Source organism: Planococcus citri, chromosome 5 (genome assembly GCF_950023065.1).
Source record: "Planococcus citri chromosome 5, ihPlaCitr1.1, whole genome shotgun sequence".
NCBI lineage: Eukaryota > Metazoa > Arthropoda > Insecta > Hemiptera > Pseudococcidae > Planococcus > Planococcus citri.
In genome coordinates this window covers 10,217,224-10,238,255 of record NC_088681.1, presented here as the reverse complement: position 1 = coordinate 10,238,255, position 21,032 = coordinate 10,217,224, and the positions used below count along the sequence as shown (strand labels likewise).

At 33.7% G+C, this 21,032-nt stretch overlaps 2 protein-coding genes across 2 annotated transcripts in view; one reads left to right on the top strand and one right to left on the bottom strand.

Moving 5' to 3' along the window:
- The window catches only part of hwt (heavyweight), a 350,931-nt gene that overhangs the window by 27,527 nt on the left and 302,372 nt on the right, over nt 1-21,032 (top strand). The window lies entirely within an intron of this gene.
- On the bottom strand, nt 17,388-18,696 carry LOC135848527 (uncharacterized). The gene is made up of 3 exons (XM_065368450.1): nt 18,463-18,696; nt 17,712-18,146; nt 17,388-17,647 (listed from the first exon to the last, which is right to left on the bottom strand). The coding sequence occupies exons 1-3, from the start codon at nt 18,494-18,496 to the stop codon at nt 17,613-17,615; spliced, it is 504 nt and encodes a 167-aa protein (XP_065224522.1). The 5' UTR covers nt 18,497-18,696; the 3' UTR covers nt 17,388-17,612.

Genomic DNA, 21,032 nt, shown 5'->3' with positions numbered 1-21,032 from the left:
AAAAAGGTCATGTTTTTTGCTAAAATTGTAAAAATCTTGCTTTCTAACAAAGATTCTCACTTTTTTAAAAATTGCCACATTTAAACAAAAATTACGATTAGAGTGCCCCTTTTTCTCAAGTCTCGTTTTTTTTTTTTTTTACAAGAAATTGCAAAAAGGTATTAATTTTTTGCCAATGGAGTAACATGCGAAAAAGGCCTACTTTTTGCTAAAAATTGTCAGAAATTCTCAATTTTCAAAAGGTGGCAAAAATTCTTGATTTTTATCAAAATTGCGAAAAAATTATTGTTTTGTTACCAAAAATGCCAAAAAGTCACGTTTTCCCAAAAATTGTCCAATCCAAAAGTCATGTTCTTTTTGTGTCAGAAATTACCAAATTTTTTGGTTACGAAAGTTGCTTTTTTTTGGAGAAAAATATTCTAGAAAAAAATCAGAGCTGAAAGACTTACAATTTTCAGATCAACGTCCCAACTCCTGCCTCCCCCCCCCATCCGTTATGGCAAGAGCTCAAAGTTTGAAATAATTTTCCGCATTTCAAACAAAATTATCACATTTTGAAGAAAAGAATTATTATTTTCTGGACTCCTGAACGTGATAAAAATGCACTTGGAGCTTTTCTCATAGTTCAGACTAATAATATAAATGTACCTAAGATGTCGAGAGACCACTTGAACCAAAAAAAAATGTCAGAAAAAAATTATGAGAAATTTATAAATTTCTAAAAATATTTAAATAGGGAGGTTAAAGGTTAAACATTAGCCTGAAGATTTGAAATTTATTCTGCATTTGTTTGAAGTTATTTGGCCATATTTTTGTCTACACTTTGGTACATTCATTAAAATTTAAAAAAAAAACGCGATTTAATTGGTCCGAAAAATGGTTTTGTTTTTGTTGAAACATCGAAGAAAGAGTGGAGGGGAAGGGGTTAATTTCAATTAAAAGATGCGGAGGAGAAGCGAAGCTGATGATGGGGCTACGTAAAAAATTAGTAGATAAGAATTTTTTTGGCGTTTTTTCACTCATGTTAATAAGTTTTGAAAGTCCGCCTTATTTTTGCTCTCGTAAATTTTATTCCCTTTACTTACGTAAAATTTTACTAGGTATGTTCGAATTTCAAAATTTAATCTCGATTATACGAGTCGCTCTCATTAATCAATCGCAAATTCTTTCGTTTCGCAAATATTTCAGTTTTGATTACTCATTTCATCTCTGATATTATTACGAAGACTTTTATTAACCAGCTTTCTCAGCGACCCTTTCCTCCTCTTCCCCCCTCCCCCGTCACCCATTTTTTTTCGTTCACTCGTTCGGTCAAATTTATACGTAAAACACTCTTCTAATCATCGCGTTCGCGATAACGTAATCTCGAGCTGTTTTTCAAAACATCGTTTTACCAAATTTAATATCAACGCGAACATAAATATACTCGTAGTACTGGAAACCCACTCGAAATGCGAGAAATTCAGAATGAAACAGAGATAGAAGTAGAACCGAGTACCATATTAAATCACGCTCTCTCGGTTCAGCTGAAAACTCGCTCATCTAGCCAGAGTCTGTCGAATTGTGTACACGCGTATCGTATAAATTACCCAAATGAAAAACTCCGTCGAGGCAGACGGGAAAAAAATCTCGCGTAGGTATACGCGTTTTTTTTTATTCCGCTTTTTCGACTAGATTGTGTGCAGTACAAAGTTGGATTGGTGGATGGGTAAAGGTATCTAATATACATTTCAAATCGATTTATAACATATACGACTAGGATGCTGTATACAGTGTACAGAGAGAGGAGAGTGAGGCGTTCAGCTTGTCGTCGTTGAATTGACAAATCGAATCAGCGAAGGTAAAAATGCTAAAAGGCCGATACATAGGGGTAGAAAAAAAATTGTCGTGTTGCTTACACGTGTACTTTTACTTCTACCTGCTCTGTGTATTTGTCAAAAAAAAAAAAAAAAAAAAAAAAATTGAAATGAAATGTAGGTAATAAGATGAGGGAGAGGGGCAGATATAGCGTAAATAGGATTTTAGCACCGTATTACCAGCCTTTAGTCTTTGCTCGTTCGTTCCTCCTAAAACACACGACTATAATAGTATTTTTGCAAGTGCGAGCTGTGAGCTGTGAGGCATTATACTAAAAGAAACCTGCGATTTGCGTAGGTATTCTTCTTGCAACTGTGTATAGTATACTCTGAGCTATCGCATTACAAAGCTGGAAGTCGCGCTTACTGTTTTTTTTTTTTTTATGCATAATCGAATCGAAATCGTAGACGCGTATTATCGACAAAAGAATTACCATAAAAAGAAAAAGACCAGAGTACAAGTAAAGTGAAAATAAAAAGAAGTCGAAGGTAAAAAGCGAAGAGAAGAGGCGAAGAGGGACTTCTGGTATAAATACCTTGGACGGAGACGTTCGCTCTTAAACGGCATTTAATTGGAATAAAAATCGTTGCTCCTTTCGACTGGATGATTCTTTTGTATAATTTTTTGCAGCCTGATGTTGTGTTAGTGTACGAGATTCCCCTGGAGTGGAGTTGAAGGGTGAGGAGGAGGAGAAGGTGTCGTTTGGAATTTTTTTCAGCGTTTTTGCAAAGGCTAAGGAAGTACGTGGCTGGAATCGATTCGAGGAGAAAATGGATGAAGTGACCTCGATTGTGAAATTATTTCGTGTTCGGTGTTTTGAAATGGTATAGATGTGGATGAGATGATGTCCGAAAAAAAAATTAGGATCGGTGACATCTCGTCTTGAATTTTTGCCACGGTCTGGTGTGGAAAGTATCTGAGAATACGGAAATGAAATTAGTTTTGATACGTCGAAGCTCGAATTAATAAATCTGATTTTTAGGGTGCTTTATGTGATTGTTGATTCGCTGAAAAATATCAGTGAAATGCTTTAATTTCAAGTTTAATTATTGCGAAATTATAAATTATTTTTGACTAATCTGTAATTGTATTTTTTTTTTGTTTCAGGTTAGTACATACGATTTTTTATCTAAAGAGTACCTATATTGGAGTGGAGTATCAGCCCACGTTTGAGAATAAGTAAGTCATTTTATGATTTGTGGAAAAATACCTTATCGCGCTAATTGATTGAATAACGAGGAAATTCGGATGTTTGATTGAAATTTTATTGTCGACTTGTTGATTCAATGATGAGTAATTTCATAGGTTCTATCTTTGAATGTCACTCCCAGTCCCCATTTCCCCAATAATGATTCAAGTCATGAACACGTTTTTCGGTTTCCTTATTTGGATTGAGTTTTGGGAGGTGAACTTGACCGAAAGGCTCTAAATAATTTTGATGGGTCGCATCGATATTTTTAAATTCATAGTTCAATATAGAAAAAAATCGGGGGGAGGAAGAGGAGGAGAGTCGTCAGCTAATCTATTGTTTCTCGTAACATTGCAGTAGGTAAGCAATTATTCTACTCCATTTTGAATTTGCGTTTCAATTTGAAAACAGAAAAATCGTTCGAAATCTGATTTAAAAGAAACCAAATATGTATTTGGATAACCACCTTGGCAATAATGATTTTCCATTTAGCTACTGTCGTTTTTTGAAAATCCTACACAAAACTAGTATATTGATGGGGAAAAACCACCTTAAGAGCATTAATTTTCCAACTATCTAACGTTGTTTTGCAAAAAATGCTTTGAATAAACTAGAATATTTGTAAAATGACTTTGAGGGTTATGACTTTCCACTTAGCTTACGTTGTTTTTTGAAAATCCTGCACAAAATGAATATATCGAATATTGATGATGAAAAACCACCTTAAGGGATATTGATTTTCCTATTATCTTACGTTGTTTTTCAAAAACTGTTTCAAATAAACTTAAGTATTTGTAAAACCACCGTAAAATTTTTGATTTTCCATTTAGCTTACGTTGTTTTTTGAAAATCTTGTACTAAATGATTATATCGATAATGAAAAACCACCTTATAAGGGATATTGATTTTTTCACTATCTAACGTTATATTTCAAAAACTGTTTCAAATAAACTTGAATGTTCGTAAAACTACTTTAATAATAATGATTTTCCATTTAACTTACGTTGTTTTTTGAAAACCCTGCACAAAATGAATATATTGAAGTTGAAAAACCACCTTAATGGTATTGATTTTCTCACTATCTAACGTTGTTTTTCAAAAACTGTCTCAAATAAACCTTGAATATTCGTAAAACTACCTTAAGATTTATGATTTTCTATTTAGCTTACGTTGTTTTTGAAAATCCTGCACAAAATGAATATATCAAGGATGAAAAACCACCTTAAGGGTATTGAGTTTCCCACTATCTAACATTGTTTTTCAAAAACTGTTTCAAATAAACTTTAATATTCGTAAAACCACATTAAGATTTATGATTTTTCATTTAGCTTACGTTGTTTTTAGAAAATCCTGCACAAAATGAATAATATATCGAAGATGAAAAACCACCTTAAGGGTATTGATTTTCTTACGATCTAACGTTGTTTTTCAAAAACTGTTTTAAATAAACTTCAATATTTGTATAACCACCTTAAGAATTATGAGTTTACATTAACTTAACGTGATTTTTCGATTTTTGAAAATCCACGTTAAATGAATGTGTGTAGTTACTTGATTGCAAAAAAAAACCATTTCTTGAATCTCAAAAAAATATTACCAATTTTGCCATTTCCAGAAAAATTCTTGTTGTTTTACCAAAATCTTCAAAATTAAATCCTGTTTATCAGCTAAAAAAAAATTCTTCGGTTTGCCGAAATTTCTAAAAAAAAAATCCAAAAAACTCCCAACTTTTGTCTCAATTTCAAAAAAAAATCCGGATTTTTTGCCGAATTTTCAAAAAAAAAAAAATATATTTTTTGCCAAAATGATCAAGAAGTGATACTTTTATGCAAAAATTGCTTCGAAAGCCTCGTTTTTGCCAAGATTCTTATATAAATCCAAGTTTTTTCTTAATTATCTACTAAAAAGGTCATATTTTTTTTCGTCGAAAAAAGTCGTGTGTTTTTGGCAAAATTGCCTCATGAGAGTTGGTTTTTGCCAAAATTTCAAAACAATTTTTGCCACAGTTATCAAGAAGTATTCCATAAATTTTTCTCTGCCAAAATTTCATCTCAAGTCCTATTTTTAATTTTTATTCAATATTGTCGAAAGTGTTCCTTTTTTTTTGAGAAAAATTGATAGAATATCCAAAAAAGTCCGGATTTTTAGCCAAAATTTTTAGCAAAAAAAGTCTTTGCCAAAATGATCAAATGATCAAAAAATACTATTTTTTTCCCCCAGAAATTGTTCTTAAAGTCCTTTGTTTTTTGGACAAGAAGAGTCATGTTTTTTCCAAAATTGCCTCACTGCAAGAGCTGTTTTTTTTTGGCCAAAATTGCCAAACAATGTTTGCCACAGTTATCAATAACCAAAATTACATCTAACGTCCTCATTTAATACAATATTGTTGAAAAAATTCTCTTTTTTGAGAAAAATTTATAAAACATCCAAAAAAGTCCGGATTTTTGCCAGAATTTCCAAAAAAAAAAAGGACTTTTTTGTGAAAATGATCAAAAAATACTATTTTTATGCAGAAATTGTCTCAAACGCCCTGTTTTTGCCAAAACTGTCCTAAAAGTCCTATTTTTTTTTGGTCAAGAAAAGTCGCTTTTTTTCCAAAATTGCCTCACAAGGGACAGGGGCGTAGCAAAGTGATTTTACAAGGGGGGTAAATTCTAAGAAATGCCAACTTTGAAATGTTAAAAATGCCAACTGCAAAATTGATTATTCATTAACACTTTCACTATACCTATACTCATCCCCCTTCTACAATCATTTTTCGAAAATTTGCTCAAATAAAACACCTTGTGATTCGAGGTAGGTACTCCTAATTTTTGTATTTGACCCAATGTTTTTATTTAACATACTAAACGGGAAATTTAAGAAAAAATGAAAATTACCTAACGCAATTTTATTCAAACTTTTACGCATAATTGAGAAGTAATTTCATTTTAAGAGCTTGAACAAAAAACAAAATGGAATTGGCCCGAGCAAAGCGAGGGCAAAAGCTTGCAAAATTTTATAACTTGAGAATCTGAAAAACGTCATTTTTCAAAGACAAAAATGATACTTCCCAATCTTGATATTTTTCAAATTCGATACTTACCTACCTAATATTTTTGTAGAAATTTAGAATCGCGAAAGGGAAATGCAAATGGCCCGAGCGAAGCGAGGGCAAAAGCTTTTAACAATTTGTAACACAAAAAAACAAAAAACATCATTTTTGACGGTTATAGAAAATCATTTTCTGATCTTTGCATTTTTCAAATTCTCGCAATATTTTTCTACAAAATGTAAACTTACTTTCAAAAAGGAAAACAAATTAGCCCGAGCGAAGCGAGGGCCAAAGATTTTGGAAATGTACATTTTAAAAACTAAAATAGGTAGCATAAAAAGCTATCACAATAATTGTATTATTTGAAAAAATAAATAGGCAAATGAAAAAATGAGTCAAGTATAAATTTGTCAACTAAGCAGGTACAACATTATTGGCCAATTTTCCAACTGAGTCCTCAGGTATTGATAATGCTGGCATCAGTTGGCAAATTTAGAATAAGAATAGCCGAATTAAATTTAAATTTATGGCGTTGATTCTGTTGGTTTTAGTTCTTCTTGTATGCTCAGTTAAAAAATGCCAACTTTTTAAGCAAGTAAACAAAATAGATGAGAATTGTCGATTTTCGAACAAAATGAATAATTTCCTTGAAAAGTTGGCAATTTTGAGTTTCCAATTCAAGTACTCAGTTGGCAAATCAAAAATGTACCTACAATAATACATTACATTTGAAATTCATTGTATGTAGTTGGCAAATCGAATTTAATTCAATTTTAACAATTGCAAATTGTCAACTTTTCAACTAGATAATGAGTAGAAAATAAAGTTGACAATTGTGATTTCTGAAGTTCTCAGTTGGCAAATCAAGAATGCCTCATCAGTTGGTAAATTAGCTTAATTGTAATATCAGACTCTGAGTCAAAAACGCCAACTTATCAACTAATAAGTATGTTTTTTTTACACGGATTCTCGAAAATCTGGTTTTTGGACGTTTTTTGAATCTCTTTTTTAAACACTTTTTAGATCCCCACCACAAACTTTCAAAACATCAGAAGTCTTCTCTCTTTAAGTAAAATCCATAATCCATTTTCAAAAACTACTATCCTAACAGATTCTGGTGGATTTTAAATCTGCCAAAATCCAGATTCTCGAAAATCTGCCATAATCCGTGTAAAAAAAACAAACTTAATGACTAATTGAAAAGTTATAATTTTTGAACTTTCATCCTCGTAAACTCAAAAATGCCAACTTTTTAATTTTTCAAACCTGCCGGGGGGGTACCGTACCCCCCCAACCCCCCCCCGCTTGCTACGCCCCTGAATTTAGGGATGTTTTTTTTGGCTAAAACTGCCAAACAATTTTTGCTACAATTATCAAGAAGTAGTCTCCAAAATTTTTTTTGTTGCCAAAATTGCATCCAAAGTCCTCTTTTTATTTCAATATTTTCGAAAAAATTCTCTTTTTGGGGAAAAATTATCATAATACATAGTCCATTTTTTTAAAAATCAAAATGGCAAAAAATCTGGGTTTTCGCCCCAAAAGTCCCAATTCATTGCCAAAATTATCAAGAAGTAACTACTTCTCTGACGTTATTTCCAAAAAGTTTTATTTTCTTGCCAAAGTTGCGAGTCAATTCCAGCTTTTCCTCCATTTTTTCAATCAGGAGCACTCTTCAGCATACTCATAGAGTTTCAATACCAGGAGTATTGAAAATGATTTTTCAGCAATGCTTCCCTTAACATTTGGTAGCAAACGATCGCTAACTTAGTGTGTTTTTTTTTGCTTCGGAGACTTGGTTACACTTTCTGGAAGATTTGCAGTTTTTTTTGCATCGCAGATGGAGGTAAAGTTGTGTTGACACTGATTGATTGGCATATTCGGATGTTCGGTCGTTCTGCTGACGTGAGCAGAGCAGCACAGATGAATTAGATAATTCGAATGAAAGTAATACACGAGTCGAGTACTGTGTACGAGAAGCTGCACATGACGTGGTACGATGATTTGTATGTAATGTTAATGTTTAACTGTAGAGTGATTAACACACGTATAGGTATACGTACAATACGAACGAATGACAAAGACGTGCTAATTCGTAGAGCCCGGAAAAGTTACAGCTTCGAGGCGTAATTGGCGGCAACGTATTAAGGATATTTCGAACAATACTCGAGCCATTGTGTAGCTCATCACAGAGAAACGTACGATTATATCAAGAGTATACCTCTGCTGAAGACTCAGCTCACATCTCACAATCAGCAAAAACGCTTCCAGCTACAGCTTCCAGTACCAAATATCGACCGAACAGTGTTGGAGATGAAGATGACTTACCAGGTACTTCTACTTGGTTTTCGCACGACGCGACGATGATGTAGCTGGTCTGTTTCATCGCCAGGCTCACCGGTATTGTCACCGTTGTCTTTGAATGAGGAGAGTATTTTTTTCTTCGCACTTTCGATGATGATGATGACGACGATAGAAGTCAATGTAGTGAACTACTGTACGATCTCATCTTCGTCCCTCGACCAATGTACGAATATAAGTGGAACGAAATACGTTTCACGGTTGATTATACCCGAGCTGTACTGTTCTCGTAACCAGGCTGTGGCATGGCAGTCATCAGCCAATAATGTATGGTGAGATGACGACGACGAAGAAGAAGACGATCCGAATTGAAATTGGATGATAGGAATTCATCGTCGTCGTCGTGGTCGATGGACGTCGTAAGACGTAACTGCTGCTTCGGAACAAGCTGAAGGCTCGCGTAATAGCAGGAAATTTATACCATTTCATCGTCGAATTAAGCATCTTCAGTATATACCTCTACATAGACTGAGTACCCGTATATCCTGACCTTCTACACGTTCGCGCCTTGGTCCGTGAAAATGGTGAGGAGGATTTTCATGCGCGATGATGACACGTCTTATTGCGGTTTCCTGTCGTCGGATGTGTTTAATTATCAACGTACCTAGACCTACCTGCATACCTTGTATCTGCAGCCAGGAATGTATATTGGTCAGAGCTCAGAGGTAGTCTGGCGAAGCAATGGAAGCCCCCTTTTTTGTGCTATCGATGCCAACATCGAGCGTATTAGTAATTTCCTGATTCTGATGTCTGCTTCTAAGGTAAATTTGCTGTAGTTCGTTTCGATTGGATTTTTGGTGCCAATATAGAGCCTCATCTGGCATTGACTGCCATCATCGCCGCACTCGCCAGCGCGAAGTCGTATAAAATAGTACGACTACGAGCGAAAACTTTCTTTGATCTCGAGACTGTTACACACGAATCGAAATATAAAGAGATGGAATACAACTAGATAAGCAGAGGAAGAGGAGTGTCGTAGTCGTATAAGTTTTTATTATAGCCATCGTCGCTGCTTTCCTTGTTGTCTCTCTCTCTCTCTTGCTCGTTGTCTGTTTCTCTCTTTCTCTCTTTCTTTTCGGTATAGCGCGAGGCGAGCATCGAAATTAACTGATTTCGTTTGTATATTTGAAAAAGGTATACCAACAACAAATTAACGTCGTCAGCTCGAATTTACAGAAACGTGAATTTTACACAACGAGCTAAAAAGTACGATATAATATAAGTTTTTTAAATGGCTGGCTGGTTGGATGGATGGCGCACGAGTACTGAATTTGAGAACCGTAATGAAATTTTAATTAGGTAGCGCCCGAAAAAAAACCGACGGTGAAAAGAACGTAGTACTTACTTTGTGTTGCTATATTCAGGTAAATTGAGTCGAAAATTTTTATAATTTTTTTTGCACGTGTTTGAAATTGACGAAGGGCGTGAGTCGTGGGTTTTTGCGAAAATTTGTAATTAAAATGCTGTAAAAAATAAACAGGCGTCGTAAATGGAAACGAGGCAGGTTTGACCGTGAAGAGAAATTTTACTCGGGATGGAATTATTAAAATGAGTGAAGAAAGGGTGATGGCAATAACGTTGCTTTTTTCTCGGGTGATGTAAAAAATTGTGTTTTGTATGGGCAGTGTTTTTTTTATTTATTTTTTTTTTTTGAAAATGGTATTGTCTTTGAAATTCCTTTTGTCCTGCTGTTTGATCAAAATTGTCAAAATGTTCATATGTTGTTTTTCCATTTTTCAATCAATTTTTGAAATTTTCCATTCATTTTCTGTTTTTAAAATTTTTAAGTTGTTTTGAATTTTTGCTCTGTTTTAAAATTGAATTTCCTTTTTTGTCATCATGACACAAAATGTGAGAAAATTATGGAATGGTTCACGATTCTAAATGAATTGCACATCTTTTCAACTATTTTGGCAACTAACTTTCGAAATTCAATTTTTTTTCTGCAAATTCAACAGTCGGGCGCCAAAGTTGTAAAAAATGTACGCAATTCATCCAAATTTGCAAATTCCCCCCCCCCCGGCAGGTTTCTCAAATTTTTTGCCATAATGGTTCATTTAAAAAAAGTATTGAAAAAACTGTTTCAAATCACAAGTTCTCTTTTTGACCTCGCTTCGTTTGGGCCACTTGGTTTTTTTTCAAATTTTCTGAAAAATGATTGTTCAAAAACAATGAAGTAGTTTTTCAAAATTTCGAGTACGGAATAAAATGAAAATTTTGCAGGTTGTTGCATGATTTTTTTTAAATTTAAAAACATACTTAGTCCTAAAATCACAAAAATGTCTGGACTCTGAATTTCAATAAACTGTACGAACCGTGTTTAGAATTTGGGTGGTTTTTTTTGACATTTTTCTCGTTTTTTTGCATAAAATGATGAAATGGACAGAGAGGGGCGGGAAGAGTAGGGTGAATCTTGAAATCTTACGTACCTTTATGAAGAAAAATATTTAAAGGAATTTATTAAAATATTTTTAAAATTCAAGACACTTTGAAAATTTTATTGGGGGTGGGGGTCAACCATGTGCTTGTCTTTCTCCCTCCCTCCCTCCTGGAAAAGGAATTGAAGTAAGTATTTGGAAATTAACCCTTTACCAATATTCTTTTGAAAGTCCTACTTTTTGCTGAATTGCTTTGGCCAAAAATTGTCAAAAATTCTCGTTTTTTCAAAATTTGACAAAAAATATAAATTAATTTTAACAAAATGGCTAAAAATTGGTGTTTTTTTGCAGAAAATTTCAACTTTTTTAAAAAAATTGTTCAAAAGTCTCGCTTTTTGTCAAAAGTACCAAAAAGGCTTCAAAATAATTTTATTTTATGTACATATCGCACCTCGGGAGTAATAAGGTCACATCTCAAAAAAAATTGATTTTGATGTTTTTGCATTTTTGGGGTTTGTATGACCCCCCTCAACCAAAAATTACACTTTGAGTTGGGTACATTATCTAGATCTTGTAAAAAACGCAAATGGCCTAACTCAAAATCTCAACAACATTGCAAGTTGTTTGGAGTTATAAGGGTATATCTCAAAAAACTCCACCTTTTTTGAGCAAATTTCGTACATACAAAGTGTTAACAAATAGTTTTGATTGTTTTGAATGTTTGTCAGTTAGAAATACAGTAAAAGCTCGTTATAACGCTTTCGGATATAGGGTAACGCTGATTTCGTTATAACGCTGATTTCTTCCAGTCCCTTGACATTCCCATTTAAACCAATGTAAAATTAATCGCGATATAACGCTCATGAGCGATTATGAATCGCGTTTTAACGCTCTAAAATTCTGAAAAAATTGCATTTTTTTCACAATTTTGACAACAAAAACCCATTTTTGCGACAAAAAAGCAAGACTTTCTGAACATTTTGGCTGCATCAACAGTTTTTTTTGCAATTTTGATTTTAAAAAAAAGTTGAAAAAAAATTGTTGGCAAAATTTTGCCAAAAAATCTGTTTTTTAGCTTTCAATAGTTTCAGTTCATGTACAAACAAGTAAAATTATTTTCGGTTTTCTCCAATTAAAGTAAGTTTTTTTTAAAAATCAAACTTCATAACACAAGCTTGATTAAAATTCTTACAAAAAAAGGCAGATATCTACAGTTTTTATAGAAGAGTAGAGTTCTAAATTTTTCACCTGCCTAGAAAAGAAAACTGCAGTAAAATTTTTCATAATTTTGGTAAGAAACTGATCACTTTTTTGGAAAATTTGGAACAAAAAAGCTAGGCTTTATGAAAATTTTAACCAAAGAAAACAGTTTTGTAAAACTACGCCTCAAAATCAAAGTGAAATTTCAGATTTTCAAAATAAAGTTCACGTCTTAACTCCCTCTTATTACGCTTTTTTTGTTTTAAAACGAGAGTTCGCGGTATTAAGCTCATCAGCGTTAAAACGAGACTTTTGCTTATAGCGCGTTTCGGCTTATAACGCTCTTTTTTTCGGTCCCTTGAAGAGCGTTATAACGAGCTTTTACTGTAGTCTCAAGGAGTGCATTTTTTATTGATTTGTACCAAATGGAAATTTTTTTTTAAATTGATCACTTTTCAGAAAAATGAATTTGCACATATCATGAAATTTTAGTTTTTTGAGAAAAACTCAAAAACTAAGTACTCTAGAAAAAAACTAACAGCATTTTGTCGATTGAAAAATTAATTCTCTACAACTTTGTTACCATGAAATTTTTTTTGGATGCTTCCTTTCGCCTCCACATCAACTTTAATGAAAGGTTATAACTCAAAATGTTTTCCAAACATTGAAATATTTCCTCTTTAAGATTTTATTTTTCAAAGTGTTTTTATGCTAAATGAAGGTAGGATACCAGATCTTTAAAATGAGGTGCTATTCATTCCTCACAATTAATTATAAGTTGATAAAAATAATGAATCAAAATTTAAAAAAAAAAGAAAATCACTCTCCTGTAAAATTTCACTTTTTTGAGATGTGACCTTATTACTCGCGAGGTGCGATATCTTGAAATTTCTTTTGATCCAATGAAGCTAGATAAAAACTAAAAAGCTTTTTGAACTCAGTGTACATACATTCCTTAACAAGATTCAGCATTTGCAGAAGCTGTAATTCAATTCCTCGTGTTATTGTATGAGCTGCTTCTGATTTTTCAATTCCTTCTCAGCACTTGGGTAATGTGCCAATCGAAACAGATTATTCTGGTGATGTACTCATCTGTTCAACTTTCTGTACCGACTCATCTTTTCTCCCAAATTTGGTGATCCGAATCTGTGACAATGATGACACTGCAGTCTTGCCAGTCTACAACACTTCAGATGGAGTTATCAGCTTCAAAAAGGGTCAAATTGTCATTAGAGGTATGCCTTGTCTCCAAGATACTCAGCCTACTCAACATATAAGGTGTGCCAAGGTCAGTAAACTGCCTCATATCCTCTTGAAAGATATCAATGTTGGTGATATTCCAGAAAAGGCAAAACCAAACTGCTAAATCTCATCAACAAGTATCGTGATTGTTTCGCTCTTTTGACTTCAGAATTAGGCCGTGCTAAAACTGGTTCAATGTCCATTACCTTAAAAGATTCAACTCCATTCATGTACCGACCCTATCATTTGGCTCAAAATGAGCAAAAGTTGGTGCAAGAAATGATCGATGATATGCTCAAATCCGATGTCATCAGCCCTTCAGGTTCAGAGTTCGCTTCACCTGTGCTCCTTGTTCAGAAGAAAAATCTTGAGAAACGACTTTGTATCGATTATCGATGATTGAATAGTCAAACAGTAAAAGATTGTCATCCTCTACCTCGAGTTGATGATCAAATTGATAAGTTGGCAAGTGGAGTATATTTTTGCAGTCTTGATCTCAAATCTGAGTATTATCAACTTCTCATGGATGAAGAATCTAAGAAATATACAGCGTTCGTTACTCATGCAGGTCAATTTGAGTATAATTGTGTGCCATTTGGTCTGGCAAATGCTCCGAGGGTATTTCAAAGGTTAATGAATCGTATTCTGGCTCCTATACTCGGTATTGTTTCAATCCAGCTATTTAGATGATATCCTCCTTTATGCTAAAACCAGCGAAGAAGCGTTGCAAGGTCTGAGAAAGTTCTTCAACCTCATTCAAGAAGCAAATCTAACCCTCAATCTCAAGAAGTGTTCATTTCTCAAAGAAACTGTAAATTTTCTGGGTTTTGAAACTTCAGCTGGTACTGTGAAACCAGGTGCAGAGAAAATGGCTGGGGTTGAAAAGTTTCCTGTTCCGATTTCAGTTCATAATGTTTGACAATTCATTGGTCTCACTGGTTATTTCTGTCATTTTGTGCCAAACTATGCGACTCAAGCTCGTCCAATCACTGAACTTCTTTGCAAAGACATCAAGTGGCACTGGAATAAAACTCAATTGTAGACGCGTTCGATTATCTCAAACAACAGTTGTGCTCGAGACCTGTCTTAACAATTTACTGTCCTAATTTGGAAACCAAAGTGCACACTGATGCTAGTGCAATTGGTCTAGGTGGAATCCTTCTTCAATGCTAATCTGATGAGAAATTCCATCCAGTCGCTTATTTTAGTCGTCAAACTCTTGTTCATTTAACCCTTAAACACCCAGGCTAATCCTGAGATGTTGTGTGAAAATGCTTTCAATTTCCTGAATTAGATCATCACAAGCATCACATTAACCCACAGTTTGCCCCCCAGCCCCTTAAAGCCGTCTCGTAAAAGCCGTACCAATTTATTCAATTTTCCTTGAAAACCGAGAAAGCAAAAACCCCAATGAGGTCAATCATGGAACTGAATGATATAGTATCGTGTACTGAATGAGTGAAAGCATATCCCCAAAGAACACCCCACCACTTTTTGGGGGGCAAATTTTCAAAAAAGTTGGGATAAAAAAATTGGACCCATGATCCATTTTTAGATAAACATATTGATGGTAGACCCTTCACAAAATGAAATCATGATAGGTGTGAAAATGGTGGACCAGAGCGATTTTTTAAAAATTTGATATGCTTGTCTCGATAAAAACCCGAAAAAACAGAGCATGAATACACAGAGTACATACGAGTAATATGGGAAATATTATCAAGTGGGCTTGAAATGTCAGAAACAAGAATTGAAAGGAACACAGATACTTTCAACAGCACATAAGTTCAGATAATCTACAATCTACCCATCAAATCTGTTTATCACTCCGTGGATATTCTTTCTCGATATTTGTCACCAAATAGTTACATCCTACAAAGGTTATCAGTACAATTGTTTTTCTGCAGAAATATCGAAATACGTTCATCTACCACTTTGAAAAGCTTTACACAGTCAAATTGCAGCACTCCCCGGCATTTCATAATGTTCAAGCATTCATGAAGAAGTCACTATCCCTCCTTGATCATAGATAATGTAGTTCTACATCATGAAAATTGCACGAGCAGAAGTCATCATTTACAATCATGAGATTGTGCCTAGCTTATGACTACAGGATTCAGGGGATTTGAGATTCAGTAAAAAGCTTTCAACTGTTGTTCAACCACAACTCTGAACTTTTGAATGTTTTGAGAAATTCCAGCTGAAGTTGATATTCTTTCTCGATATTTGTCAACAAATAGTTACATCCCGCAAAAGGTTAGTGGTACGATTGTTTTTCTGCAGAAGTATCGAAATAGGCTTATCTACCACTTTGAAAAGCTTTACGCTGTCAAATTACAGCTGTATCTGGCATTTCATAATATTCAAGCATTCATGAAGAAGTCACTATCCCTCCTCGATCATTGATAGTGTAGTTCAACATCATGAAATATCATGATTGGAAACAACAAATTCTACTCAAGCAATTTTAATGATGTAGAACTTCACTATCTATGATCGAGGAGGGATAGTGACTTCTTCATGAATGCTTGAATATTATGAAATGCCAGAGACAGCTTGACAGCGTAAAGCTTTTCAAAGTGGTAGATAAGCCTATTTCGATACTTCTGCAGAAAAACAATCGTACCACTAACCTTTTGCGGGATGTAACTATTTGTTGACAAATATCGAGAAAGAATATCAACTTCAGCTGGAATTTCTCAAAACATTCAAAAGTTCAGAGTTGTGGTTGAACAACAGTTGAAAGCTTTTTACTGAATCTCAAATCCCCTGAATCCTGTAGTCATAAGCTAGGCACAATCTCATGATTGTAAATGATGACTTCTGCTCGTGCAATTTTCATGATGTAGAACTACATTATCTATGATCAAGGAGGGATAGTGACTTCTTCATGAATGCTTGAACATTATGAAATGCCGGGGAGTGCTGCAATTTGACTGTGTAAAGCTTTTCAAAGTGGTAGATGAACGTATTTCGATATTTCTGCAGAAAAACAATTGTACTGATAACCTTTGTAGGATGTAACTATTTGGTGACAAATATCGAGAAAGAATATCCACGGAGTGATAAACAGATTTGATGGGTAGATTGTAGATTATCTGAACTTATGTGCTGTTGAAAGCATCTGTGTTCCTTTCAATTCTTGTTTCTGACATTTCAAGCCCACTTGATAATATTTCCCATATTATGTACTCTGTGTATTCATGCTCTGTTTTTTCGGGTTTTTATCGAGACAAGCATATCAAATTTTTAAAAAATCGCTCTGGTCCACCATTTTCACACCTATCATGATTTCATTTTGTGAAGGGTCTACCATCAATATGTTTATCTAAAAATGGATCATGGGTCCAATTTTTTTATCCCAACTTTTTTGAAAATTTGCCCCCCAAAAAGTGGTGGGGTGTTCTTTGGGGATATGCTTTCACTCATTCAGTACACGATACTATATCATTCAGTTCCATGATTGACCTCATTGGGGTTTTTGCTTTCTCGGTTTTCAAGGAAAATTGAATAAATTGGTACGGCTTTTACGAGACGGCTTTAAGGGGCTGGGGGGCAAACTGTGGGTTAATGTGATGCTTGTGATGATCTAATTCAGGAAATTGAAAGCATTTTCACACAACATCTCAGGATTAGCCTGGGTGTTTAAGGGTTAAAGGATATTACCAGGATTGCTAATTTGAAACTGCATTTGAAAAGTAGGCAAATAAATGTTGTGAAAATAGGAGTATCTGTGTGTTGTCTTGTGAATTTCTCAAAGCAAAAGAATCCATTATCCATTGTGAATAAGTAACTTTGGATTCACATCTCCTTTAAAATTTTTAATAACGACATTTCGCTAAATTTGACCAAAAAGTCGCCAGTTTTGTCGATTTTTTTTAGAGTTTATTTGTTTGACAACACTAATTCAACGTTGATTTACGCAGTTGATCCAACTGTGATGCTCGACTTAAATTTACGTACATTCAGAACGTCATTTATATTTTTATCTGGACAATACCGTAATGTTTCGACTAGTACTTTCGCCTCTAGTGTTGGAAAAAAGAAATGCTCATGGCTGGCTGGCTCAAAAATGAGAAAAAATCAACCGAGCAGGTAACTAGAGTAACACATAGTAAAACGATGCAGAGACACTTCGAACTATGTATTTTAATGCAAATTTTTAAAAATCGTTGCCAAATCGGCGAAAACACGATGGGGAAAATATACAATAACTATATACGTTACACTCAAAAAAAGAAAGAAAACTACAATATACATTCGAAATACAAAATATACTAAATTACTAATTGATATTTAACGGCGCTTCGGACATTATCTTGATGATATTCAGTTTGGTTGCGATGATTTTTCTTCAACGTGTTGAATTATCACTCAATATTTTGGATGCTGTAAACGAACTCGAATTAAGCATTGAGCTATTTAAGGTGGTTAAATTGTGAAATCTGCTTACTTTCAGACTTGATTGGCTCAATCTCAGTTGTGAGCCCTGTTACACTTGTTTGGAGCTCGGTTACAGCTACGTTGAGCTTTGTTAGAGATTTGTCCAGCTCCGTTAGAGATCTATCGATTCTATCGAGACCATCCTCCATTCTCTTGAAACCATCCTCCATTGTGTTTTTCAAGTCATCAAGACCATCCTCTATTCTCTTGAAACCATCCTCCATTGTGTTTTTCAAGTCATCAAGAGCATCCTGTATTCTCTTGAAATCATCCTCCATTGTCTTTTTCAAGTCATCAAGACCATTCTCTATTCTCTTGAAATCATCCTCCATTGTCTTTTTCAAGTCATCTAACTGTTTAATAATCTGTGCGTCGAGTTTATTGAATACATAGCGTTGATAAACGATACTGCCAATCAAAAGTATAGACAGTATTGCCGGATGGACTGAAATGGAAACAAAAAGTTGGACATGAAAACACACAATCATCGAATCATTTTGTTATAGAAATAACAAGCTTATTATCCCTCACTCGTCGGTGTAAAAAAAAATACATCTAAATGTTAGATTCGAAACATTTTTCCACAACATGATATGGAAAATTATATCAACCTTGATGTACTAGAAAAAATACATCACGAAAAATGAACGATTGATGTAATTTTTTTACATCATGTTATCAATAAGGACATTGTCTATGTAGGGTTACGTAAAGCAAAAAGCTACGTAACAAATTGTCTTACCAAAGATTGCTTTACTTACTTGAAAGAAATGGTTTCGATAATATTACGTTCATTATGCTTTATTAATAATTAATTCAATAATTTTTTCAAAATGATAAGTATAAATTTCTACGATTTCGAATGAAAAATCAATAAAAATGAACCGGATGATTGACTGAAACACAGAAACTGTTGCATCATGCGTTGCTTACATTGCGATATGAATTGTGATAACGCTGCCTTCGCTCACAAAGTTTTGCGTTGGTTGCTTTGGTAACAGTGTTTTAGGTTTGAGTAGTTTTTTAGACCTCGTTGCATGGCAGCCTTGCTATTCACGTTGTCCTTGTCACGCATTCGTGCAAAAAGTCCTGTTTTTTCATGGTTTTTTCTTAAATCAAACGTTCAAATTCTCTTGTTTTTTTTCTCGTTCAAAATTTTGAATTTCTCCCTTTTTTCTCGATTTTTTTTTTCAAAAAATGAATATACTTTTTTTTGAAAGTCGTACTTTTGTGTGTTGCATTGTTTGTTGGACACTTTGCATATTAAAATGTTTCAAGAAATCCCACAAAATGATGAGAATTGTTTTCTATGTGAAAATGGCGGACGGATGAAGAACTTGAAATTTGTCTTTGAAATTCAATAATTTGTATGCAAATTTCCTCCCTATTGCAATTCGTCTGAAATTTTCTTATTAAAAAAAGTTCAGTTGACTTTGTTGGTGGTTTTTTGTGGGGGGAAGGGAGGTTGAGTGGAGAGCTTTCTGAAAATTTGGTTGAAAAATAATAGTGAAAAAAGTAGCGAGAAAGTAGTGATTTTTTCATCAAAAAAATGTCGTTAGATGGCACGTTTTAAAATGAAAAAATTGACTGAATATTGCAAAAGTATACCACAACAAAGATTATTGATTTTTTTTTCTTCTTCAAATTCAACGAAAAAATGTACAATTATTAACAGAAGAAAATTATTTAAAATCGCTGTAAAAAATGTCTGATGCTTGAAATTTGATTATTTTTTGCAGAATTACTTGAAATATTGTCGAAATAGCTTTAACAAGGTATAAAATTGAAAATAATGTGTAGATAACATAAAAACTATCTTATTAAAAACTTTTTGGCTGTTTTTTTTTCATGTTTGGGTCAAAAGTCAGTAAATTATGTATCACCATTAAAAGCAGCCCAAAAATCACAAAAACGAATTTCAAACGTGTTGATGGTTGCGTGCAATTTCTCTCGTTCTTTTGAATAAAATTATGAAATGGGCAGAGAAGGGCCGGGAGAAGAGGGCAGGAGAAAAATCTCAAAAAAAATCTCATGATAATTCGAATATCTTGAAAATCTGAGGACACTTTGAAGATATAATTGAGGGGGGGGGGGGGGTTGACTATGGGTAGATTTGACGACATGACGCGGTACAAAATTTCATTTTAGAAGTACGAAAAAAAAGGCACGAAAAAAGCACGAATTTAGCTTTCTGGATTTTAGTAGACACCCTGTTGTTTCGAAATTTTAAGATTCATTTTCAATTTTTTGTTTTGTTTTGTGGTTCTTTATATAGAATTTTGACTTTCTTCCTTCCTCCCTCCCTCTCTCCATCCAGGAAAAGGAGTTGGAGTATTTGGAAATTAACCCTGCATTTTCATGTTGTCGTCCACCTTGAGATTTTTCTGCTCTATGGTTTTTTTTTTTTTTTGCAAAAAGTCTTACAAAATTCAAAAAAAATCGTCTTTTTCAAAATTTTGATTTTTTTATTTCTTCTTGGCTAATGAAAAGCTGAGAGAATACATTGTTATGTGAATTGAAAAATTGTAGCTAGAACTGAATATTTTTTGACCTTCCGGTCTTCTCCTCGAATACTCAGAATTTTCATAAATACGCTTCGAAACATTGCACAGATCTTAAAAAACAACAAACTTGCGAAGTATCATTTTCTTGGGAGATTTTTAGTCGTGTGGGAACTTTCTCAATAAGTAATGGTCTTAAAATGGCAAAAATGTGGAAAATTTTGAAATTCGACGCATTACTTTTTTTTTTAGTTGAAATTTTGATCGATTTTTATGCCAGCAGATGTGCGAAAATTTCCTCTCATTTAAAAAAAAAAAACGATCTGAGAAATGATGTCAGTGATTGTAAAAAAAAAAAACACACTCTTTTTAGTCTTACACAGGAAATCAATACTGCCTTTCAAAATAAAGAATTTGTACTCTCAGTCTTCTTTGATCTTGAAAAAGCTTTTGACAAAGCATGGAGATACAAAATACTTCAAAAAATACATTCTATAGGAATTCGAGGGCATTTAGCTTACTTTATTCAAAACTTTTTATCAAATTGTACCTTTAGAGTCAGAATTGAAAATACATACTCTGAACTTTTTGATATTGAAAATGGAGTCCCTCAAGGCTCTGTGCTTAGCACCATACTATTTATACTCCTAATTGATGATATCTGTAGTATTATTCCTCAACCTCTTTCCTTAAGAATTTTTGCAGATGATATAAACATTTCAATACGTTCAAATAACATCAAACTAGCCTCAGAAATGATCCAAAAAACTCTAAATTGTATTGAAAAATGGGCTGAAACAAATGGACTAACATTTTCTGAATCTAAAACT